The 25,283-nt window shown below is 41.6% G+C and overlaps 2 protein-coding genes across 2 annotated transcripts in view; one reads left to right on the top strand and one right to left on the bottom strand.

Annotated features, from left to right (window-relative positions):
• Positions 1 to 10,646, top strand: part of cyb561d2 (cytochrome b561 family, member D2) — a 12,290-nt gene extending 1,644 nt beyond the window's left edge. The window contains exon 3 of the mRNA XM_010738683.3: positions 9,603 to 10,646. Within this exon, the coding sequence (XP_010736985.2) occupies positions 9,603 to 10,106 (504 nt within the window). The 3' untranslated portion in view covers positions 10,107 to 10,646. The remainder of the gene's footprint in view (positions 1 to 9,602) is intronic.
• A 76-nt stretch (positions 10,647 to 10,722) lies between these two features.
• Positions 10,723 to 24,320, bottom strand: rad54l2 (RAD54 like 2). Its single transcript, XM_019262511.2, has 22 exons — positions 24,123 to 24,320; positions 21,503 to 21,701; positions 21,030 to 21,339; positions 20,806 to 20,942; positions 20,559 to 20,708; positions 20,227 to 20,459; positions 19,928 to 20,110; positions 19,697 to 19,830; positions 19,406 to 19,602; positions 18,948 to 19,290; positions 18,666 to 18,843; positions 18,307 to 18,537; positions 17,964 to 18,082; positions 17,633 to 17,751; positions 17,068 to 17,167; positions 16,762 to 16,967; positions 16,478 to 16,647; positions 15,979 to 16,175; positions 15,533 to 15,717; positions 15,234 to 15,323; positions 15,054 to 15,146; positions 10,723 to 14,377 (listed from the first exon to the last, which is right to left on the bottom strand). The coding sequence occupies exons 2-22, from the start codon at positions 21,648 to 21,650 to the stop codon at positions 13,353 to 13,355; spliced, it is 4,548 nt and encodes a 1,515-aa protein (XP_019118056.2). The 5' UTR covers positions 21,651 to 21,701; positions 24,123 to 24,320; the 3' UTR covers positions 10,723 to 13,352.
• Positions 24,321 to 25,283: the final 963 nt, after the last annotated feature.

Genomic DNA, 25,283 nt, shown 5'->3' with positions numbered 1-25,283 from the left:
TTTTTGTTTTAAGTAAGTTATTTATTTTTTACTGTTTTGGATTGGTGGGGGGAGCTTTTTCATGCTATGTCGCCTTGTTTTCAAAGTTTACATTTATGATGCTGCTTCTACTAATCTAGATCTAGACAGGAACTCTTACAAATTAAAAGTTGATTCATTTCCTGTGTTTACAGCTGGAAACTTATTTTGAAACTTACCGCTAGGGTCATGAAGAAAGGTGCCAGGAAAACAAACCTAAAACAAACAAATGACACCAATAACGGGTTGTAAACAAACACAGTGACACACATAAAGATGTGGACAGTGAAGACTCGCTCATTGAACCGGGCGCGGACAGAACTGCGATGCCTGCAGTGAAGGCATGCAGATGAAATGGTCAGCACCGCGGAGGCTGTCTGTACCCGTAGATAAGAGGCTCAGGTTCCGTATCTTTGTTGTGACCTGTTAAGGACAAGTTTTGTGGACCGAGGCCAAGCTCACCACAAGTAACCGAACCCACGCCGGGTCGTCACCTCGAGTGAACTGGCAGTTTGAGCCAAACGCAACCGGAACCGATGCAGGATGGAAAAAGTAAAACTACAAAAAAAAAAGACTTTAAAATAAGTCTACATCACCAGAAACTGTCACAAACAGCGAGTTATTATTGTGAATATAGTTCAACGCTGCCTTGTTGTGTAGCGTCACCAATGAGCGTCACCGGCAGGAAACACACAACTTCCGGTTAGTTTTTCAGAATAAAGCGCTGTCTCACCAAAAGACCAGCGGTCTTCAACCAGGGGTCCGTGACCCCTAGGGGGTCGCCAATTTTGTCATAATAATTTAATTTTTTCATCCAAAATAATTTGTGAGGAATTAAAAAAATGTTGAATTATTATTCTTGTACAAGAAGGAGCGTTTAACAGAGAAAAGGTCCTTGAGGAGCTCTAACAGTTGGTTCTTATACATTTTAAAAAATGGGCTGTCTCGGACACCTCCCACTGATACAGATAACATCATAACATTCCTTTTCGGTTTTCAGCTCAGTAGTGAGCATTGTGTTTTATCCAAATGACTTCCCTAACCTGTCTCTCCTGTCCTTGTACTACTGATTATAATTATTCTCCCTGCCAGCCTCTGTAAATCACAGGCCAATATAAGGGAAGTGCACGAGACATGCAAAAGACAGGAACACACACTATCTATATGAGTTAAAACACTGCACCCCAGATAACCTAATTTTAACAACACAAAAAAAAAGAAAAACAGGTTGAAAAGGCTGAAGACCCCCGCAGTAGCCACAGAAACGTCAATATACAACCATACTGCATGTGTTTGTTTTTTTTGAAAGGTCCTTTTAAATGTAAATGGTGTACACTCAAAACTGATTAACAACCAGGTAAAGACAGCACTGCCCACGGCCCCAGACCTTCAAGGCCCCCATTGTGTATCTGTTCATTGAATGTGTGAATTTGATTACTGTAGTGGAAATTTGTTTGGGAATATGCACTTATATACGTATATAAGTATACTAATTATAGCACATTTTTTATTTAAGAGGCTTTTCTAAGTACTCAGAGACACTTTATACAGGGTAAAATCACCAACGCATCAAAAATACAATCATAAGAAACATAACATGAGAAAATAAAAAGCTGTGTTTTTGTTCCCCCAGGTTCAGTGCTTGTACTGTGTGGTTGAGCCGCAGATGACCAAAAATAAGGGATATTTAAGGGATATCAGCTCAACATGCGCTTGTTTTTTTGTTTTGTTTTTTGCCACATAGCCCCATAGTAGCACCATGCACACCCATGTTTTTTATATGTCTTGCTGAATAGACCTCCCTTGAGGAAAGTGTGTGTGTGTGTGTGTTGCTAATCTCGGTCCTCGTATTGTTTTGTTGACCTGTACAGTGAGAACGGTAGCATCTTTATCCTTCTTATTAACTTGTGAAGTTCAGTACCTCAAGTGATTCATAGCTTTGCCAAACGTCATAAATCTAATTGTCATAAATAAAATAAATAACACTTGCATGTGTTTTGGAACCGCACAATGTTGCATTGCCATTTAACAAGAAGTAAATTTAACCAAACACTCTTATAGACTTGTGACTATGCGCATTGAAGTCCTAGGTACTGGTCAGTCAGTGAAACTAATATATATTAATGAGATGAGTGGGCACTTTGAAATTTGTGTCATACATAGAAGAAGAGCTGTACTGTGTCCAATTACTTTTAATAGTTTTTTTTTCCAAATGTTGACTTTTCACGCTTTTATTTGAATTGGAATGTCCGGAAATCCTCTGTGCTTTATTTTTTTGAATGAACTCACCTCCTCTTGGCTGACGTGGTGCCTCTTAGAAGAATCGCAGTGCAGATGCAATCTCATGACCAACTCAAGACCAGAGCTGTAGACACAAAGTTTTATTTAAAGTTAGTCATGTAAAAATCTCATCCTGTTCACTTAAGACTACCATAGATAGGATAATGTTGATGTTTGGGTGCATGTTGTTGGTTAGGATGTGACAGCTCAGACAATACCACCCATTCCACATCCAGCAACTCAGCGGACACTCACTGGTCAGCTGTTCATTGGTTATTGTGCTCCAATTACTCTCTAATAACTTGTGACTGCGGGGCCTCCACTCATCGAGCAGCAGCCACGCACAGAAAACACAACAACATGGTCATTCAGCCCCTCCCCCCCCTCCTCTCTCTCTCTCTCCCATTCTCTCTTTCTGTCTTTCTCTATCCCCTTCTGTCTTACATGCACTTCCACTGTTTTTGAGACTCTTTGTTTGTTTCTTTCTCTGAGAGGAGTTTAGACCTGGCAGGGTTCCACTTGTGACCCACACTCAGGCAAAGCTGTCACTTGTGTCCAGATGAGCCTAATCTATAATCAAAACATCTGCAACTGCAAAACTTTGCAGATTAAAGATTTCATGCAAATCTTGATAATCTTATAACATATCATGCATTTTTAACTGTATCTGATAATCAGTACTACATATAAATAATAATTCATTACTATGCAATACCACAACACTCTGTTGCTTTTTTCCTACATTGCAGGGACTAGTTAAAATCCAAAACATTAGCATCGTATTATAATTTCCTAATTAGTTATAGATGTTAAAATTGTCATTTGTCTCTGCGCTGTGAGATCCTGCTTATTTTGTTTACGAGCCTCAAAGACTGTCAGTGGAATAATGAACTCATTATGAATCGACATGATATTCCAACCATGCATGAGCAAGATGATACAGGGCAGAACCCGTCATCTGTGCTCCATATTTGAGCCTGAAGGCTTTTTCCTCTTGAGTTTTTTCCAAATATCCTTTAATTAAACATAAACGTCCCAACTGTTCATATCCAACATTTGAGAAAAAGCTTCTCATTTAGTATCATTAGGTGATACCTTACTAAAAATACAGTTATAAAAATTATTAAAATTATACAGACTAGTTGTGGATTTATTATAAATATAGAGGTTTGAGACTTTTTGATATACAACCATACATTCAGTTCCAATTCCAACTTTATTATCCCCAAAGGACATCTGCTTACAGCCACCTAAAATGTAGGCTAGAACTAACACCGACCAACCATAAATAATAAAACAGACTAAAATACATAAAATACTCATGTAAAACAAAATGATAAACATCAACAACATTTTTTACTGTCCAAAAACAAACAGTGGTTACCACTAAATGTGACTAATGTCTTTATTAATAGTTACAATTTAATTTACTATTACTTTATGAGCCGCTGATAAAAGCAACAGTTGCCAATATTGTTGTATATTGCATGAATAACTATAGTCCAATAAACCTAATTCCTGCAGTTATAATGTTAATAAGTAATGAATACATGATCAATAACCTATTTTATTAGTAGTTTATTTATTTATCGGACATGAGCTAGTAAGCCATTATTATGAATAGCCTGCTTTAATAGTGATACTGCATGTAGTGTATGGTTAAAGTGCTTCATCTCCGTTCACATGGAGAGGGGGATTCCTCCTGTGGTGCCTCACTCAGGATGGTTTAATAGACACACTGGATTAGACGATAATCCCACACTCACAATGTGCATGCGCAAACTGAGGTGCGTGTGTCCCAGCGGGACGGTTCGGTGTTATTACAACACAAACTGCGATCAATCTCTCTTGATACACGGCGGGATGAATCAACCAGGTAAGGTGCTTTTATTTTTTAACGGGTTGCCTGTCTGCCAGATCCGACATTTGTTCTGTCAAAGAGTTTTCGTCCCGTTTTGGACCGGTAAACCGGCGGTCCCGTTACTGACTGAGCTGCTTTTTGCACACAAATAACAGATTAAAGATAATCTGAACTTGTGCTGTATAGTTTCGAACTATATACTTAGTTTATGAGAAAACTGCAATATGCATGGTGATCCCGGTTACATGCGCTCTTGTTGCCCCGTGTGTAATTGCACGTGCGGTGACCCACTTGGCAGAGCCCCGGGTGTTCATATTCAAGTCCCAATGCAGCTCAACTGGGAAACTAATGCAACTGGTTTCTAAGGCACCTGTGATCGTTTTACACTTATATTCTTCTAAATGTTCCAGAAGGATGGATTCATGTCTACAGTTTAGAAGTTTGTTTCATTAGCGTTTGTATTCTGTCTGCATGCCTGCCACTAGTGGTGGAAGTATTTTGTTTATTTAGTAAAAGTAGCAACAATGTAAAAGTACTCCACTGCAAGTGAAAGTTCAGAATTCAAAATCTTACTTAGGTAAAAGTACAGTAAAAACTAAAAGTACTCATTATGCAGCAGAATGATCACTGACATTACATTTATCAGCGGATGCCTTAAAAACATAGAGCTTTCAGAATTGTAAAGCATCGTTTTAATTACATTATACATCATTGTACATCTTAATTTAATCTGCAACAAGCTTCATATTTTTAAGGCTAATCATAAGTTGATCATGTATTTTATATATAATCGTCAGGATATATTTATATTACGTGTAAACAGTGAAGGAAATTAACACATATTGGGGGAGAAGACAGTTAAAGGAGCAAGAAATGGAAATACTCTACATACTAAATAAATGCACTTTTAAGTCAGTTCTGTGATTTTTGGTGGATGTGTCTAAAATATGCAGTTTGGTTTATCCGTCATCACAGAGACAGTATGAGTTGTCCCTGGATTGCACAGGATTATATTTTGCCCCCATTTGATCATAATCGTATGAATCCTGGCATCAAATACTATGTTAATCTTTTATTTCCAATTTGTGAACCCAACACCATGAAACAGTATAAAACATTGATTTCTTTTTTTTAAGAATTTCATTGCTTGAATGAAACTGATTTAAATGTGTCAGATTATTTTATGACCAATACATTTATTAGTTGTGTTTTACACACAACTTGTGCATTTCAAACGTCTTGCAGCTCCTAAGGACCACCTGTTCCTGTATTTTCTAATGTGCACATACTATACTGTCTCCTCTCAGAATGGATGAAGTTCTGGACATCAAGTGCTCACCTGACATGTCGCGTTTCACAAGGACAGGATGTCTAATGTGAGCTGATTGAACTGAAAGACCTCAGTGTAAATGATCCAATTGAGCTGGCTCCTCCTGGCACACGCAACAGTCCCACCGCCTGTAAACCCGGTTCAGCCAGCCACTTCCATGTCGTCCGTATGGTTGGAGACAGCGTCACCATCGAGCACCCTGGTGTCAGACAAGAGAGGCGGCAGTGGGTCATGACTTCCAGCCCTACCGTTACACCCATCTCACCTGGTGTTACCTGTGTGGAGAATTCATCTGGGGTGTTTATAAGCAAAGTTTACGCTGTGCCCTGAGTATTTACAGTGTCTTCAATCATTTTAGTTTCTTTCTGTTCTCCCTTTGTGGTTCACACTCTGTGTATTGTTGTTTTTGTACACTAGTCCTTATGTTTACAGACTCTCCTTCCACCTTCCTACACTCGTATTTTGAGTTTAATCCATTTGGCAAAGAAGAGCAAAAGACGAATAAAAGTTAAATAAATACTCAGAACTGACTAATATATTGTTGATTTTGGCAATGAGAAATACAGAATAAACATGAGCCTTGTGTGTAGGTGAGGATGTTTTTCCTGTGACCTAAAGCAAACCGGATTTAAATCCCACAACAATGACCTGCAGTTTATTAAGCTATCTTGAATCATATGTTCCCGCATATGGGCTTAATAATAGATATATGGTCACTGTGGTTGGTTAAACTAATTAACTTATTTATATATGCATTTAAATTAAAGCAAAATCAGCTCTGTACCCATTATGTCACAGAGCTGTGATTATGCTATCCACTATAGGACAGGGTGGTCATGTTTTTTCCCATCCATGAGAAACTTTATCACAGAGTTGTTACTAATCTGTAGGAAGCTCTGGAAAGCTTCATTTTGTACAGTATTTTTTGGCTTATCATTTGACTTCAGACATTTGTGTCCCGGATAACAGACATTAACTTGAGGTTCTTCAACCCATTAAATATTAAAACATTAGCTATTTTTATTCTGTCATAAAAAAAAAACATTGGCATGTTCCTTACATAACAGACAATTTATCTAGGTTAGTGTGTTTGGGTGATGTTTTTCAGCCGATTACTGAACAAAATCCACAACAGAGGGCTTGACACAACAGCTGACCGCTAGCCAGAGAATAACTGAATTGCAATTTGCCTCTCTCTCTCTCTCTCTCTCTCTCTCTCTCCGCTCTCTCTCTCCAGACTGCAGTTATAACTTGTCACTACCGCCGCTGCTCCTGCACTGTTCATCCAGCAGGCCACACGGCAGCACATATGGAGTGTTTGTTAGCAGACCCGGAAGATTACTCAGTTCGGCATCTTCCATCGAGACGGACACCAAATGTGGTGAGGAACAAGGCCACAGACCACACTCATTCACGCAACATCGGTCAACATATAGAACGCCTTGTATTTCACTGGATTGTTCTTATTAATTTACTTTAAAGGAATATGCAAGGTGTAATCCAGTGATTTTTAACTGTGTCAACTAGACAATGATTTCAGAGTATAAAAATCTGCTCCTATGGCCCCTCTGTTCATATTGTGTAGGTCAACTAGCAGTGGAGGCTACCAGATTGTCCACTCGCTGTCCACTGAGTATGATGTGCCATATGTCTTGGTTTTATTATATCCTCATTTTCAACTGCATCTATACAGACGGCCATAATTAAAGGCAGAGCTGTGGGGGGGGATTGACCTTGACCACCAACGTCACAGTCAAACAGCTCTGTCTTTATTTCACACTCACTACAAAACCACCATCACCCCAGCAACCCACCAGTCCCCTCCAGTAACTAACCCTGTCTACGCCACTGTTTTTCAGCTGGACTTTCTCTAACTATGACGGTCTGCATCATGTCCAATAGGGATAAACCCAGTATACATCTCCTTTTAGGTAGTGGATTGTTTTCTGCTCATTTATCACTGTGCATATCACCATTTTTCCCAGACAGTGACTTTATGTGTGAGAAACCGACTACTCTACCACGCTTTGTAACTTTAGAATAGTGGCACGGACAGATTTCGATTTTTATACCAGAAAACAAAGATCAAAAAGCTGTCAACCAGAGTATTATGTCTTTATTATGTTCTTTATTATGCCAAATTACATTCCCCCTGTTCTCTAGCCTTGGTCCTTATACACCAAAAAGAATAGTCCAGTAAAGTTAAAGTAAAGAAACTTTGTAAAAACAAACAGTAACAAAATGATTAATAAAGTACTTCTGATTCTGATTAAAAGTCCAGTGTGCAAGATTTAGGAGTATTTATTGGCAGATGTACAATATTTATATTGTATAGTACTTTTTGTAAATAGTACTTTTTGTAAATATGTACACTTGTGTTAGTACTTTTTGTAAATATGTACACTTGTGTTTTCCCTCCTTGACTATTTTTCGCTGCTGTAAACAAGTGAATTTCCCCGTTGTGGGATAAATAAAGTATTATCTAATCTAATCTAATCTAATATCTACAGTGAGGGCGGGTCCTCTTCCATGTTGAACTGCCATTTTTCTACAGTAGCCCACAACAGACAAACTAAACACTGATCTAGATATTATAGTTTTGCCAAATCGTAAAGGTGCCAAATCGCAACGGTTCCTACTATACTAGAAATTCTACACGACGGTACTACCGTGGATTACTATACTACCGGTGCCAGTTTCCGCTACATAGCGGCCGCCTCTACTCTAATTTTGCTCAAAAAACCAAACTCGTTGTTTCAGACTTGTTTCAGTCTGATTCTTACTTCACCAGTATTATGTTTATCATGCACCAAACAACATCATAAGTAATTGATAAGTATTTATAACTTGTGCAAATACATTGCAGTTCATAAAAAATAATAGGCTGCAGTATCGCGATAATACACGGAACCGTGATACTTTGTCTGGTATAGTATAAGTGGTGCTTATTTTGGTATCGTGACAACTCTTTTTTCTCTTTTTATATGAATGTCTCAGCCAGAGTTTTTCTAGAGAGGGTGAGATTTTGAGAGTGTAGACGCCAGCTAATATTGTTATGGTTGTTGCTATGGTCATGGGGATGTGGGTCACGTGGTGGTGCATCAGCCAGGTGGTGAAATCAGCTGTTCACCTGGTGAATGTGTGTTTTTTTTAACTGAGAGGGTGAGGGGGGGAAGTCCTTTTGACTTTTGCTGACCTCATGATCTTGGAGGTAAACTGACTTATGATTTTATGGATTGTTGGACTATTCACTGCTACATTAAAAAACATGCAAATCAGAACTGTTTTATTGAACAGCCAGCGCGTCCGGCAGGTAAAATTTTTCCCCTACTTAGCCTCTCGGTGACTATATATTTTTTTTGTTTAATAGTCGCCCAAATAGAGAGTATTCATTTGGTTGCAATCTGCAAGTTTACCACTAGGTGCCACTAAATCCTACACACTGGATCTTTAAATGACTAAAAAAATACAATGGACCAGCATCTTTATTAATGTGCAAACAATCAAAAACAAAAAAAATAAATAGCAAGAATAATACTGATGTTTCAGGTAGTAAGAACTGCAACCCCTTCTGTACCAGTATTTGTTTCTGAGATTGTGTTATGTTATAACCACAAGTCTGACGTTTTAGGCCACTGCACAAGGTCAACAGAAATCAGTAAAAGCTATTATCTATTTTTATTTTGATTAATTGTTAACGGTGCCTTCTGTTATTCTCCTCACTTCAGTTTATGGCGGGTCATACCTGTCGGCAGACATCACTCACTGCGTGACAGTCCAGCCCAAAGATGAATTTGACTTGATTACCCCACAAACACAAGTCACAGCTTCCCTATCAAAGCAGCTCACTTTTGCTTATAACCTATAACAATATTCTTTTTTTAAGCATCTAAGTGCTTCACACAATAAATGAGGGGGTTTGTCTGAATAAAGACAGGTACTTTTAATTTTCCCCAAATATATTGAGGCTGAACTTGCAGCTCGGGGCACCACTGGTGGCTTCGGGGCCCTATGTATCCACACAGTCTGCATATAGCAAGAAACGGCTCTGTAATAATTATGATAATAATGGTGAGTAGCTGCTCTTTTTAATTGACTTTCCTTTCCCACCAGTTCTCCCTCTTCATGACAGAAGCCATACTCCTTTTCTCCCCCCATGGCTCCCCGATCAAAAGGTTTCCACACAAGACAAAGGGTCGTGTTCACTGGATCCTGCAGTGCCTCTGTGTGTCCTGTGCAGTCCTGGGTTTGGCTGCCATCTTTTACAACAAACACCTGAACGGTAAACCCCATTTCACTTCCTGGCACGGTCTGCTGGGCCTGCTCACGGTGTGTGTGGTGGTGTTACAATCTCTGGCAGCCGTGCCTCTTATCTACCACTCGTTGGCCAAAGGCTGGTCCCTGGCGAAACTCAAACGCTACCACGCAGCGACTGGACTTGTCACATACCTGCTCGGCAGTGGCAGCCTGCTCCTCGGTCTCAGCTCTGCCTGGTTCACTGCATCTGTCAGGGAGTACACCTGGTACCTGTCAGCACTCTGCCCTGCTCTCGCTGCCCTCGTCATGATGAACCAAGTCAGCCGTGCGTACATGGCCAAGAAACGGTTGCAGTCCTGACAGAAGACAGTATCTGACTGACTGTGTCGACACTTTAACAAAAAAAACAATCACTGAAAGTTTGCCTGTGAGATTAAATTATTAGTCACATCCAATCATCCAATCATAGGGAACTGATTCCTGCAGCCACACGCCTATTTGAAGGTCAAATCATGAAGTGCTAGTGCCAAAAGAAGATAATGAAATGCTTTTTTTTAATACACCGACTGACATTTAGGTCACTGAGGTCATGCATCCTGTATTTTGTTCTAACATTTCACTGAGTGGTTTCTCGTAGTAGTTTTAAAATTGGTAATTCTCTACTGGGATCACAAACAATGCAATGTGACGGTGGCACAGAACTGAAACCATCACGTTAGTGGGGAAAAAGTTACATAATATATAATAAAGGTTTTGTAAGCTTGCACATTCCTGTTTGAGGTTTTTAGATTCATGTCCTCAGTGTTTCAGTTTATGTTGATATTTCTCAGGTTGATTGTTTTTCTGTCTTTTGACTATTTATGCTGCCTGCGATTACTTATTAGGATTATTAGGATTACTTATTATGTTTGAATAATAAGATCCATAATATCGTACTGAAGATGTGTTTGTAAATTAAAAAGGCATTCGTAAATGATTCACACTGCAATAGAAGAGTGTTTTATTGTTAAAATAACATTGATAACACAGTCATATTCTTCTTCGATCTAGGCTGCATGTACGAAATTCTTACTGGATCAGCCATCAATGGGTCAAAGAGAACAAAAGGTTAAAAAATGCAATTACAAAAAACAATATATTTTCCATCATAAATAAATAAATTTCAGACACTTACATTGAAATAAGGGAGAAACGACTGCCAGGTGAGTGAACACCAATAAGAAGTTATAAAAAACATTTTTTTTAAAAATGAAAAAATTCCCATGAAACATAAAAATGCACATAACTGACAAGAAATGGCAGACAAGTTTTTTGTTGTTTGTTTATAAACTGATGATTCCCAAGATTCAAATGCAAAGTGTTTTCCGAAGGATTGAGAGGACTGAGAATAAAGACGTGGTGTCAGTACGATGTACCTTTTGTACAGTTCACAAGTAGATATGATCCTTTTTTTGTTTTTTCTCAAAGTGCCAGCTCTGCATTCAAATTTGAAACTAACCCATCACAAGTTCCCAAGACGTGCAGAAGAAAACTGGAGATGACAGAAATGAAGCGTCTGTAACAAAAGAATATCAGGGAATGAGCCAGTAGCAAATAAAAACAGTACTCAGTGAGTGTGGGAGCAAAAGATACCCACAAGAAAACATCTCTACAAAAACTGTAACTTCATAGGGAATGACCTGTTGTCTCAGGTTATCCAGTGTTTTCTAAAAGGCTAATAACCACTGTGTCTAGCCTATTTTTATTTATTTTTTTACCAACGGAGGAAATTGACTTTCCTAAATCTACATACCATGAGGTGTCATCACAACACGGAAACACAAGGCTACAGAGAACAGCAAACGCCCTAAAGCACTGCGGATACCGACTGACACTACTGACGGAAGCTACTTAACACTGCACTGCTTTTAAAAAAGATGCACCTCTGTGAAAAGCTACCACGTAATGGCACCGTCAGCTGGGTAAGGCCACCACACCACCTGACCTGCTTCTGTCCGTCACAGGTGGTTGTTGTGAAATGTTATCCGGTTCGATGGTTGGTGGCATCGTTGACTAAAGACACTCATGCTGCATGAATGCAATGTTTTTCTACAGTTTAGGTTTATGTCTGTTCTCAGCGAGGTTCTAAAAAAAAAAAAAAACCCATAAGAAACTACATGTAGATTGACCGACAGATGGCGTATCGACAGATGACGTATGGGGCAACATAAAGACAAGTTTCTGCTCAATGATGTAGCAACATTAAATCTTGGTTTGTGCTCCTTTCTAGGCTCCAACACTTGGTGCTTTTAGTCGCAATGCTGAACCTGCCCTACACTTGTGTTCGAGTGTGACACCGACTGTCTAGATGCTCAGTAGTTCTTCGTAAAAAAAAGAATGTACTAAGATAAATGCTAAGACTCAAGACCCCTTTGTGTTATTTATTTAAGGCTAAAAATTAAAGAACACAGTCCGAATCCTTGTCCCCAGCCCCTGTGTTATCAAAGGCTAACATGAAAGTACATTCATTTTAGGTTTAAATGAACAAAAAATTAAAAAAAGGAAGGAAATTATAAAGTTGAACAGAAATTTGTTTCTCCTGCATCAACGCGAGGGCTTATTTCTCGTCATGATAGTCGCTGTGATAATGAACCATCTCCCTACGACCAAATCTACACACTGCACAGTATTGACTTGCAATAAAAACAATGATAATGACTATTTACAAAGTATCAACATGTTCAGTTATAGTATCACACATAATATCCTTTCGACAGGGGATGCTACAATGTCTATCAAATTGCTAAAGACTAAAATATGCTCTGAAAGCCTAAAATTTCTGTTGTTAAAGGTAAGCCTTGAAGGATTTCTCTCTAAATACACTGTCAAGTGGAGTTTGTAGCCACTGCTGCTGTTTACTGTGGTGTGTGTATTTTTTTTTTCCAGTTTTGTTCACTAGAAAAAGGAAACCGCTGACGAGGAATTAGTAAATTAGTGTTCAGCAGGTGAGCGCGGCTGTCAAAAGCGAGTCAAACCCTGGTTTGCGCTCAGCTTTTCATCACATTATTCCACCTGAATTCAGAGGACATTGAAACTTAACAGCACGGCGAGGCTTAAAAGTGTAACAGGAGAGGCTGTGCTTAGAAAGCCACCACCCTCCCTCCATCCCGAAAGAATTCAGCTGGTCCCCCGTACGACAAGCGTCTGTTCCCACTGCTCTGATGCTCCAGCTGAACAAGTCTGCGATATTCAGCATAAGGATTTGTTACTCTGACTTTGTGAAGTCATTAAGGTACAAGATGAGTCTCTCGTTTTGCAGGTGAGAGTCCACGTGTGTGCGTATGTGTGTGTGTGATTAGGAATGGGAATGCAGTTTATGACAAACTGTTTGAATGGCTAGAAACACATTTAACTTGTCATTGTATGTTCAGGATTAACAAGTTTTATTTATTTTCACATTTTTTTCTTGACCTTACTTTGCTCATGTGTTCTCACATTCATGGATCTAAACCAAAAGGGCAGATACCGTAACATTTACCGCATAATCATTCCCATTCCTAATGTACGTTATGTTAACCAGGATTGTTAAAGTGTGTGTGAGACGGCCTCTCCGGGGCTGTTTGAGTTTTACTGTCCTGTCACCTCTATAACGTCGTCGTCAGAACTACTGCCACCGTTCTCCGTACTCTGATGTCGGTCCGGTTGCGTCAGAGCTGCCCCCAACAGGCTGGAAGTTGGATTGTTGAAATGGGAGAGGAAACTGGATGTAGTAGAGCTGGAGTTGGGTGTAGGGAATCCCCCCGACCCGGAGAGGAGAGGGGAGGAGAACATCCTGGGCTCGGAGAGCAGCGACTGACTGTACTGACTGAGTGGGAAGCCTGTCGAGAGCAGGCCGGCCATGTTGGGATTCATCAAGTACGGAGGCAGAGAACCTGATGCCAGGGAGGAAGAAGGCGCCGCCGTGGGTGAGGATGACATAGGCATGGTGGTGGAAGCGGAGGAGAAAACAGTGGGCAGAGAGGACGAGGAGGGGGTGGAAAGGTGTCCGTTCCCTGTGGCAGACTGTCTCAGTAGGTCCGAACCTGCAGAGGGGAACATGGCCTGGAGGTCAGCTAGTGTCTGTCCTGGCGTTTGAAGGAATGATGACCCACTGCTACCACCCATCAGAAGTTGGTGACTCATGTGACCTAGGTTTCCCAGTAAGGAGGAGGAGTTCAGACCCACGGGAGGGAAACTGAGCCCACCAGAGCTCATGGACAGTCCAGGGAAATGCGCCGCAGCGGAGGCGCGCTTGCCTCCTATTTGTGTGTTGCCCTGGTTTTCAGTACTCCTGCGTTTGCTCCCGCGCATCTCCAAAGCCGAGCTCAGGAGGTCGTCACCGAGCTGCCTACCGAGATCACTGGTCTCATTGTTCTGCGAGCTGCCTTCATCCCCTGCTGGCACGGCCGACGCGTCCGACGGCGACGGCAGTTCATTCCCCATGCCGGCGGCAGCGGCGTCGCTTGTGGACGAGGTGTAGCGGCTGATCTCTCTGAGAATCTCAGAGCTTAAGGGAGAGGAGGGCCGCTGCTCGCCGTTGGGGGATTGCTGCTGTTGATCCACAGGGGATGAACAGCCATTACTGACTGGATGGCTCAGGGAACCCTGGGTGTCTGTGGAGGAGAGAGAAATGCGACACGTTCATCATCATCTGACTGAATTATTTAGTCTTGGAAGGTCAATCCTGAATGCTGTAGCTAAATATGTACTTTAATATACAAGAATTATTAAAAAATAAAATAAGTCAACAGCAGAAGCGATCAGAAATTAATCACACACAAACTCCCTCTTTGTGGTTCAGAGAGGAACCTCAAACATTTCTGCATGTAAAAACTTAGACAGCCATGATTAGTTACAAGCTAAGAGTGATGGCTTGGTTTTAAAACACTGTAATCTAATAGGAGAAGTCTATTAGGAAGAGTCAGCAACAAATAATATTCTTATCAGGAATAAATCTCCCTCCTGCTCACCTGGAAACTGTCCATAGCTGAATAGGGTTGAGGTGGTATTATGGCGTAAAACATTAAACCTTGGTTAAACAGAGTCTTATTGTGTTTCCTCCTCGAAAACATCCTGATTAACATATTTAGGAATTAAATGGCGACTCTAAATTTTAGTATCGCACCAACATAAAATTGTAGACTTGCCAAAAAGACAAAGTAATAATGGTTCAAAATGTGTGCTGTTGAGGTATACTGTTGTCACACAGTTGTATAGTACTGACAACCTGCGACCTTCATGAATAAAAGCCTCCCTCAGAGTTGTAGGAGTTGTCGTGTGAATTTGTACCTCTCGAAGCAGCTGAGCCCCCGATTGCCGGTCTACTGATCTTTCCAGATCGAATAGCAAAAATTCTTCCGTCGTTCGTCCTGATGTAGGTACCTGTGGTGGAGAAAGCATCAAAATGATGGAGGCGCTAACTCAAAGTGATTTGTTCGCAGAGAGAAATTATCGTGTTGTTGCGACTACCTTTAGATCCTCTGATGACATGGATGCTCTCTCCTGCGCTGATCCGAGCTTGAACGTCGGTTGTGCTGTTGGCTCCTGGAATTACAATATCTATAGATCCAGACAAAACGGATAACGTTGGAAATGTTAACGGTTAAACTCATAGTGTGACATTTTGAGGGCAGTGTAAGGCCCACCTCAGATCTCCATGTGACCCTGAGAATAAACACGTCAAGACATCAACGCTTTAAGAGGACCACGCGTGTAAAAACAATCTGGTTGGAGAATGACGCTCATTACTGAAAAGTATTTTACATTACCAGTCGTGGTGACGATCCTCTGCACATAAACTCCGGCTTTCTGCAGGAAGTTGACAGGCAGGCTGCCAGCTGAACTGGAGCCAGCCATGCCCATGCCGACCTGGCGAGGCATCATAGGGATTGGGGTCGACTGGATGGGCCTGACACTTGCCACGGGCTTGTCATCTGGCCGTGCCATGGGACGCCTGGAAAATACGAGGGGCTGAACTCATGACATGCTCACACACACATACTCGTCGGTTCTAGTATGATGGGAATTTATTAGAAGAAGAAGAGAAGCTGTAGAGCTGTGACCTCAAACAACCTAACATTTGCCCGACTGCACAAACCTCTGTTTATTTGATTAGGTTGTGGTTGTAGCCGCGGGGACTACACCACTACACAAACAAGTAAATGAGCTACCCAGAACGAATGCAAAAAAATCAAACATGAGGTCTGAAACTCACCAGCCACGTTGGTTAAATGCCGGTATGTTTGAGAGTGCCTGGTCACTGGTTGGGTAATAGGGGGCATACGATGGGCGAGAGTAGGGCACCGAGGCTCGTTTTTCATCCTCGTAGCTCTTCTTGGCGGCTCTCTTCTCTGCTTTGGTCAGTTTCGACTCCTTGCGGTCGACCAGGAGAGACTCATGATGGAAAGGTTGCTAACGAGACAAATGGGAAGAGGGAAACTGAACTACAGATCAACCGTCATATTGGATTTGCCTTAGCTAACTCGCAGTTTATTTGCGATTCACAGCGATAATAAACCAGCTTTTCCGGTCTTGTGTTTTTTTTTTTTATTTAGTGCTGAGGTATTCAGCATTTCCTGTTTTTTTATTACTCTGCAGCCCAAGGCCAATCCTCGTGTCAGTCACGGGTAAGTTAACAAAAACCTATATTTAAACACCAACCGGCAAAACTGCCTTTCTTGCAAAGTCAGATTAACGCACATCAGCAACTGTACCTTGGTGATGAGGTGTGGGTAAAGATGACAAGCTTGGTATATCACTGTCTCTAACTCCTCCCGGGTTTCCAGAGAGATTTTGTCGGGTTCCTCTTCCACAAAATGCAGCAGCGACTCCACTTCCTTACGAGTGAAGTTCAGCACAGGGTTCAGGTCGTCAACCACGCGGTCTGTAAACACACGCAGACACATTTAAAAGGCTGGATATGATTCATGTAGATGTTAGTAATGTGTTAACAGTGCTTGGATTGGGGCTTGGTAAATAAAGTGTACAAATCTCTTACCAGACATGCCCTGTTTGGAGACCTGTCGGTCATAGATCTTTTTCTCCAAGGTGAAATCACACACAAGGCGGTAAATGAAGCAGGGTTTCCTCTGTCCATAGCGGTACACCCTACACACCGCTTGGGCATCGTGACATGGGTTCCAGGAGGCATCAAACACGACGACGCGGTTGGCCCCAATCAGATTTACCCCCAAACAGCCCGCTCTGAAAAGGAACACAGCAAATGAACAATAAGATTTTAGTTTGTCACAGTATAGGGGAAGTGTGAAAATGATTTAAACAAAAATAGAGAGCAGAGACACACCTTGTTGAAAGTAGAAATACCCATGTTGCAGTGTTCTCTGGGTCGTTAAACTGGTTGATAAGCCGCTCTCTTTCTGAGGCAGATGTACTCCCGTCCAATCCTGTAGACAGACATAAATCATCTCTTAACAATGAAGCATCCAAGCACCTCAACGCACTTTAAGAAGAGAATCGATCAGGGTAATATATCATCAAAAACCTAAGACACGAAGTTAAGAGACTTTTAATCATGGACATTTCTACTGAATTCCTATAGGACTACTTGCCTGGAGGCATCTATAACATCTGTAACTATCTCTGGAGGATATATGTACAAAATACATATAAAAAAACAATTTCAGACATCTTTGTCAAATTGCAAGTAGATTGCTCCTAAACTTGTTGACCAGAGCACAATGTAAAATTGCCAAGACGAAAATGTTCAAATGGGAAAACTTGAGAAATTGCAGCCAGTGATAATAAATCATTTAAGACCATCGCTTTGGACATTTCTGCGATGATGGCCGCACTTTTTCCAGACTTTCTGCTTTGGGGGAGAGAGGGAGAGCACAGATTGGATCACTCACTGTAGTAATTGAGGTTGCGAACCCAGGTTTGGCTCTTGGTGTCAGAGGAGGCGATGCCTGTCGGCATGGGTCTCTTTGATAAGAAGTCCTCAATGACGGTCAGGGTGGACAAACTTTGACTAGTGGGTACACAGCAGAAACACATGATGAGCGATGAAATAAGCTGTTACTGCTGTATACAGTGCAAACAAACATAAGTTATGCTTTACTAGAGGTTATACTTCAGTTCATTTTGAAATTTCTGCCAACATAAGTATCCTGAAAAAGAAGCATAAGCTGCTTAATGGCGCCTTGGTGTGTTTCATGCATGCATGTTGGGCACAGGACTCACCTAAAGACCAAAATCTTGTCTCTTCTTCTCACACTCTCATCAATCAAATGGAAGAGCAGAAGCATCTTGGCAGAGTTCTCCAGAACTCCTGTCTGGTAGTTTGACATTATGTCCTTTGCCTGAGAGATAGTAAATGGAAGAAAAAGGCTGCTGAGTAACAAAGTCAGCGTGACAAGTGACTTCGTGACTGGAGGCGTAGAAATGACAAACCCCTCTATGGACCTGACAACAAAGATTACATGTTGAGCAGACATATCGGCATTGAACAGGGAAGAATAGTTAGAAATGCAAACTCTACGCTGCAGAGGAAACAGCTCTACATGGACCGCTGTCACCGACGTACCCATTCATATGTGATGACTTGATTGGCTCTATCTTGGGAGGGATTGAGTGGTGGCAGGGTGTTGTTGACTTTGCTGTTGCTCGAGTCGGCTACTTTGGCTTTGAGGCCAGCACCCGAGCCAGGGCAACGGGGGTTACTAGCCGAGGTGATGTCATCGAGGTCCAGGTCCTGCTCATTGGCCTGATTCTCCTTCTGCAGGGCTTCATAGAGGACGTCTGGGTGATTCCAGATCTGAAGGATTCAGAGGAGGAAAAAAAGGATTTAAAAAACGCTATAGCAGTATTTTAATAGAAAACTTAACAAGCTCAGGAATCCATTGATGGAAAAGGCTGTGGTGGATTCAAATAAAACAGCCTCACCTTGCAGCACACGCAGAAAGCTTTGAGTGGGTTCAGACCGAGCCAGCCGTTGTTCCCCGCTTCTCGAAAGCGTTTCATGAACTCGGTATACAGCGCCCTTTGAATGGGAGAGAGCCGCACCAAGATCACATGCTCCTCCTTGGAGGGAAGCTGGTCTCGCAGCACATCATGACCACGCCTAAAAAACACCACAGAGAACATTGGCACGTAAGAAGGTGTGCTTTGTTTCCCCACACAATGTGAAATTTCTAAAAAAAAAAAAAATCCAGCAGAAAGTTTTACCTCTGGACGAAACCTTCCAGCAGGCTGTGCAGTACGTGGCTGCGGTAGCGCATCAGGCGGACGTCTTGAGGCGTGCTGTCCACGCACTGCCCGTTCAGAATGGGACGCTCAAACATGTTGCTGAACTCCTGACGCGTGCCTAAAAAGTCGGGCCTAACAAAGTCCACCATGCACCAGTATTCGATGAGGTTGTTCTGCAACGGGTAACCCGTCAGTACCACTCTGCGCCGGGAGCGGATGTTCTTCAGAGCCTGTGACGTGCTGGCGTGGTAGTTCTTAATGCGATGACCCTCGTCACATATCACCACATCTGGGCCAGGCCGCGCTATGGCTCTTTCAATACCTGAAAAGACAGAGTGACAAGGAAAGACTGAATGAAGGAGTCATTAAACATGATGCTCATTTAAGTTACTATGTCCCCCTAAATCTTGGACACACTGGGACTTTAAACTAATGACCTTTCATGAGCTCCTGCTGTCTATCTTCTTCATCCAGGTCAATAATGATTGGTCCTGCTGGCTTCTTCGATTTCCTCTTCTTGCCCATCACAAAGCTCTTCTTCATGGACAGCAGGCGGTACATCTCATAACCCATCAGCAACACCCCTCCATCTCTGGACCAGTCCTCCACAACCTTAGCCCTGGCCAGCGTTGTTCTGGAGGTTCACAGAGCCAGCGTGATTAGCAGGTCATATAAATACTGAATACCACACACACACACACACACACACACACTAATATGTTACATACTTGTGCTCGTCGTTGAGAATGTGAACTTTGAATGCTCGGCCTGTGACGAGTGTTGGGTCGGTGTCAGGGGAAAGGGCTTCCTGGGGTGGGAGCCAGAGGTTAAACTCCGACAGCCAGTTTTGAAGCGTGTTCACCTTTAATTAAAAGAAACAAACTAAAATAATGAGTTTGGGGAACGTGAATGTGTGCTCCAAAGATTACAGGATTTCTTTCAACACTTGGATTACTCACAGGAACAATGGCCAGCACAGTGTGAGCCTCGGTATTCATCAGCAGGATGTCAATGAAGGAAATGACCTGCAGGGTCTTGCCTAACCCCATGCTGTGAGCGAGGATGCACCCAAAGCCACTGCTGGTCTTATAGCGTTCCAGAGACTCGATGAGGTTATCATAAAGAAACCGGATTCCCCCGATCTTAGAAATAAGGAGACAAATGTTAGAGAGAAAACAAGCCGGACTGTTGGTTTCTGTTATTGAGTGCTCATGTTTTGAGAGACAGACAGAGAGAGAGAGTGAGCCAGCGGGCATACCTGGTGAGGTTTGACAGCCCTGGCCAGCTGTGGTGCGAGGTAAAGGTCTTTCTCCTCTGCAGGGTGATTGATATTAACCAGCACTTGACCCTGGGCGTCAGGCAGGTTTAAAGCGTCGTTGATGTGCGCCCCGCTGCTCTCCTCTGAGCCGTTGGTGCCATCGGCATCCTCGTCGGCCGACTCGCTGCTTATCTGCTGGGCATCCTCGTCCCCGGAACTAAGCTCGATTATATCTGCGTCATCACAGAAGCGAACGCTGTGTGAGAGCTGGCTCGATTGTCTGGCAACACATGAAGGGGGAAGAAAAAAGAAAAAAAAAGATCATATCTTACCATCTCTAATGGCAGAGTGGCAAAGGGCAGGCAGCTTGGGGTCCACTTTTTCATCCTCGTCACCGCTGCTGTCCAGACAGATCACGTCCTGCTTGCTCCGGAGATCAGGGACAAAGTGAGATACTTCCCCTAAAAGTGAAGCAGCCTCCACTATTGGAGAGAAAGGAAAAGTAACGGAGGTTTAGGGTATACAAGTACAAACACAAAACACTTAAACATGACTGGAAAGGTTACATCTAGGAGGTACCTAGCTGAGAGTCTGGGACCGTTGGGGCCGGTGTAGGAAAGTCCTTCCTCTGCTGCTCCAGGCGTTTCCGCCTGTCCATCTCCTCCTGCTGAGCAGCCTTGGTCCCGGCCTCCAGCTGATCATCTTTGAGCAGCTTTCTGTAAGCATAATGAAAAAAGTTCAGTGCATATACAAACATTAAAGTGCATTATGTAATATACCTGATGGAAAATATCAACATGTACCTGATATTCTTCCTCATGTGTGCAGGCTTAGATGGCTTAGAAAGTTTGGAGCCTTTTGAAGACTTTGAGGATTTGGTTAATTTAGAGGCTTTTTGTTTCTTTGTTTTGCTGGAGGGTGGCTTGCTCTGGCTCGAGTTCTCCGGGCTGGTCGGAGGCTGAGAGCGAGAGGCGGGCCTGGAGGGAGACCTGGAGGACGAGGGGGACGCAGGGCGAGACGGAGGCTCTGAGGATGGCTCTCCAGAGGTAGCTGAAGCGGAGTCCCTGCCATCCTGGGTCGTTTCTGCCCTGCTCTGGGCGCTCGCAGGTCGATCTTGAGAGAATAGACAGGATTTTTGGTTGAAGCACCAATTCTGATATGCATGTGCTATTACAGGTTTAATCTCCTAGATGATAAAATTAATTATTATTATCATCAACAATCTTCCCCTTTGTTTTCAACCATTGTGGCCGAGAGAATTTAATTTGTCACTCACCAACGCTATCATCTTCATCGTCTCCATCATTTTCATCCTCATCTTCCTCCATGTCCTCCATTTCCTCGTCTTCCTCATTTTCCAGATACTCCTCTTCACTGTTAAGGCTGGGCTCCAGGTCACTTTCCGAAATGGCCTCTTCAGACATGGCGTCTTACAAGGCTCTCAGAGTATTACCTACACACCTTCATGAGGAGCCCTGAAACAATGAAACATCACACGTCGTGTCATTAAAAATGTCAAACCTCATTATCTGACAATGAGGTTTTACAACCAGCAAGTGTTCAGTTGTTTGTTGGGATAAAAAGGTTGCATGGTTAGTCGGTTATGAAAATCGTCAATCTCAAAGTACATTTTTAGCTCAAGATCACCAAGTTTGATTTACATGGAAACAGTCACAACATAGATATAGACAATAACACACAAACACACTATGACAGGGGAAGAAAAAAATTTTAATATCAGTTCTACGTCCAGATTATGAATTACCTTGTTAGACCATAAACATGTCAGATACTGGAGCCGGACCATTTAGAGCTTTGTATACCAGGACCAAAATATTTGAGAACTAGAGTGACATGACTGAATTATTTGGCACTTATTTAAGTGAGGGCATCATTTTGAACGAGCGAAAGCTGTGAGGAAAAACACCTAACATCATTTGTCATTAACCCCACGTGATCATCTCTGCGACAGATAACGACAGATAAACTAACTTTATTCTAAATAAAGCTCCGACCTCAGCAGTGCCGTGGGAAACAGGAAACATACCAGACTTCAAAGTAAGAACATTAATCTCGTCTGGTGTGAGGCATGTGCAAATCTTTAAGATATTGCTGAGATGGTGAGATAAACAAAAACAAAGCATCAACTATGATTGTTACTATTATTAGGTTTTAAATTGCACTCAAAACAGTGAGTGTTTATTTATTTATTTGGCCTGAATATACAGAAAAGCAATAGTGCAAACATCATAAATTTCATGTATATATTTAAAGTCTGTGTAAAGGCTATTCTGAGATTTCTTTCAGATTAAATATGTTGGAAAGCAGTTGCTGAAAACACATAAAAAAAGACTTTCCTAAAAGTTAAAACCAGTTTTCAGTCTCAGGATTTTGTGGGCGGTCCTTAAAGGGTGGCTCGATGACACGCTGAGGCCACCCTGAGCAGAGAGACAGAGATTAACTCATCTCGCTCAGAGTGTTTTCAAAGTTAGTCATGTCGTTTTCTGAACTCATCTGACACGTTTCAGTCGCTTCAAAATGCCGCTTGACTGCTCACACGAGTCGGCGGCGTGGCTTTAGCACATTCAGCTGTCGAACTGGCTTGTGCAATAAATAGGTGCAATTTCTCGTGCATGCATACTGCACTTTAAACAATCCATGTCTATTCTCTGTACAGTCTCTCAAACACTAAATTGTCTTATAAGGTTTTAAATATACATGTTGTATAGTTCACTGTTACTGGTTTTATTTAACTGTTATGTATACATGTGTATATAGTGTTAAAATGGATATCTTATAAGTGTATAGTTGTTGTTTTTCTTGGTATGTTACTATCCAACCTCTCCTGTGTTCAAATGTTTTTCTTGTTGTTACTTACTACTATCTAACTCACTGTTTGGGAGCTGCTGTAACAAAAACAAATAAATAAATAAATAAAGTATTTCTGATCTGATGTGATTGAGCGGACACGCCTGATTTTGACACCTCGTTTCATTAACTTGTTGATATTTTAAAAATCAGATTTAATAAGACTTTCTTCTTTTGTCTGACAAACTCTGAACACGAGTTTATTCTTACTGTACAAAGAATCTGTCAAAGCACTTTGTAAACTCTGTTTTTAAAAGGTGCTATATAAATAAAGTTATTATTATTATTATTATGAATCATCGAGGTGTTGTTGTTTTAGCTGATGTTGTTGATTGCATGGCTTGTATTGTACTTTTAGCATTTTTAGACTAATATGTGTTGTAATATTGTCTGTGTGTCTTGTGTCTGTTTTGGTTTGACCTGTTCTTAGTTTGTGTCTGTCTTGGCCAGGACTCCTTTGACATTTTTTTTAAGTTTAAAGCACACACTGTGTGTGGATCCATTATATATCCACACAGATGTACATGAGGCTGCTACAGTCCTCGCTCGGTGTGTTTACATCAGTATAAAGCACACCGCTGTCTGAAAGTTTAAGCCTCACGGGTCGTGACCCCATGATGGGAGGTGATGTAGCACGAAGCTGCTCCTGTAGCTCATCTGTGTTCATCAGGAGGAGCTGTGAGCATCTGTTCACAGCTGGATTATGAAGCGATCACATGTAAATAAAAACATTTTTTTTTTCTTTCTCAGGCTGAGTCAGCGGACGAGCATCGCTAGCTAATCACACACAACAATAAACACGCAGCTGTTGATGCTCACGGCGCGGGAAGCAGCTCGGCTTGTTCGTGAACTCCTCCCGGAGGAGAAGCAGCCCTCCGCCGTCGAAAACCGGAGTTTTATCCGCCGCCGTAGCGACGATAACAATCTCATGTCGTGTAGGTGTAACGCTCGCGGAGCTAACGCTAGCCCCGGATTACAAACGGCGTCGGTCGGTTTGAGTCACGCGGGGCCGGTTTGTTGGAGCTCACCTTGTCACGCGGCCACGCTGTCGCTGTTCAGGAAAGCCCGCACGCCCCGCACACACCGACCGGATCAGTTAGCACGAGCAGAGACCGACGAGCAAACATGAAACACATCAACGATGCTAATTTCCATTTTTTTTTGTGCCCAGTGTGACATAAATACACGTCCCCCGTGCAGCCAACTCCAACAAGGGTTCCATCCGACGGTGAGAGGAAAAAGCCCGGCAACGAAGCAAATAAAAAAAAATGTAACTCTTTAACATTTAAAACATTTAATTAAACTAAGCAAATCACTAAAACACGAAACTGACTACTACTATGCTCTTAGAATACACTTGAATCCTGAATATTCCTACAAAACAGCTAAAACTGGGCCTAATTTTATTATTATTAGTATTATTTATTTATTCTGCACAGTTAAAATTACATAGAAATGGAAAAAAAAAGATAACAAATAATGTAAAGTGCAGGGAGAGGCAGAAAACCCGGATGGGCTCATCTAAAGCCTCCACCTGTAGTTATAAAGAACAGAAACTTGACATACAACGAATAATATAAAGTACATAAAGTAATGAGAAACTGATAATAGAAAAAAAAAACACATGATAACATCAACAACTTCATCAACAAGTTATAATGACAATAACAATAATAGCAATATATGAACAAAAATATGAACATGATATAAAAGTGTGTATGTTTTAGAATTTCCACAAACACACAGTATAATAATAATATATATTTTTTTAATTATTAAACTTTTATTTAACCAGGAAAGGTCCCATTGAGATTAAAAATCTCTTTTTTAAGGGAGTCCTGGCCAAGACAGACACAAACTAAGAACAGGTCAAACCAAAATAGACACAAGACACACAGACAATATTACAACACATAGTAGTCTAAAAATGCTAAAAGTACAATACAAGCCATGAAACCAACAACATCAGCTAAAACAACAACACCTCGATGATTCATAATAATAACAACTTTATTTATATAGCACCTTTTTAAAACAGCGTTTTAAAAGTGCTTTGACAGACAGGCACGACATATTTTTATTTTAATATAAAACATATTTAAAAAAAAAAAGTTAAGTAATGCATAAAAAACACGATAAATTACATAAAACAACAATAAAATATAAAAAGACGAAAAATAAAATAAAAT

This window comes from Larimichthys crocea, chromosome VI, assembly GCF_000972845.2.
Source record: "Larimichthys crocea isolate SSNF chromosome VI, L_crocea_2.0, whole genome shotgun sequence".
Classification (NCBI taxonomy): domain Eukaryota; kingdom Metazoa; phylum Chordata; class Actinopteri; family Sciaenidae; genus Larimichthys; species Larimichthys crocea.
This window is presented reverse-complemented; position numbering and strand designations above follow the sequence as displayed.

Coding starts and splice junctions, on each gene's coding strand:
- rad54l2 (XM_019262511.2), bottom strand. CDS start 21,650: ATGTCTGAAGAGGCCATTTCGGAAAGTGACCTGGAGCCCAGCCTTAAC. Junction 20,111..20,226: donor GGGCTGTCAAACCTCACCAG/GTATGCCCGCTG, acceptor CTTATTTCTAAG/ATCGGGGGAATCCGGTTTCT. Junction 17,752..17,963: donor GACAAGATTTTGGTCTTTAG/GTGAGTCCTGTG, acceptor TGTACCCACTAG/TCAAAGTTTGTCCACCCTGA.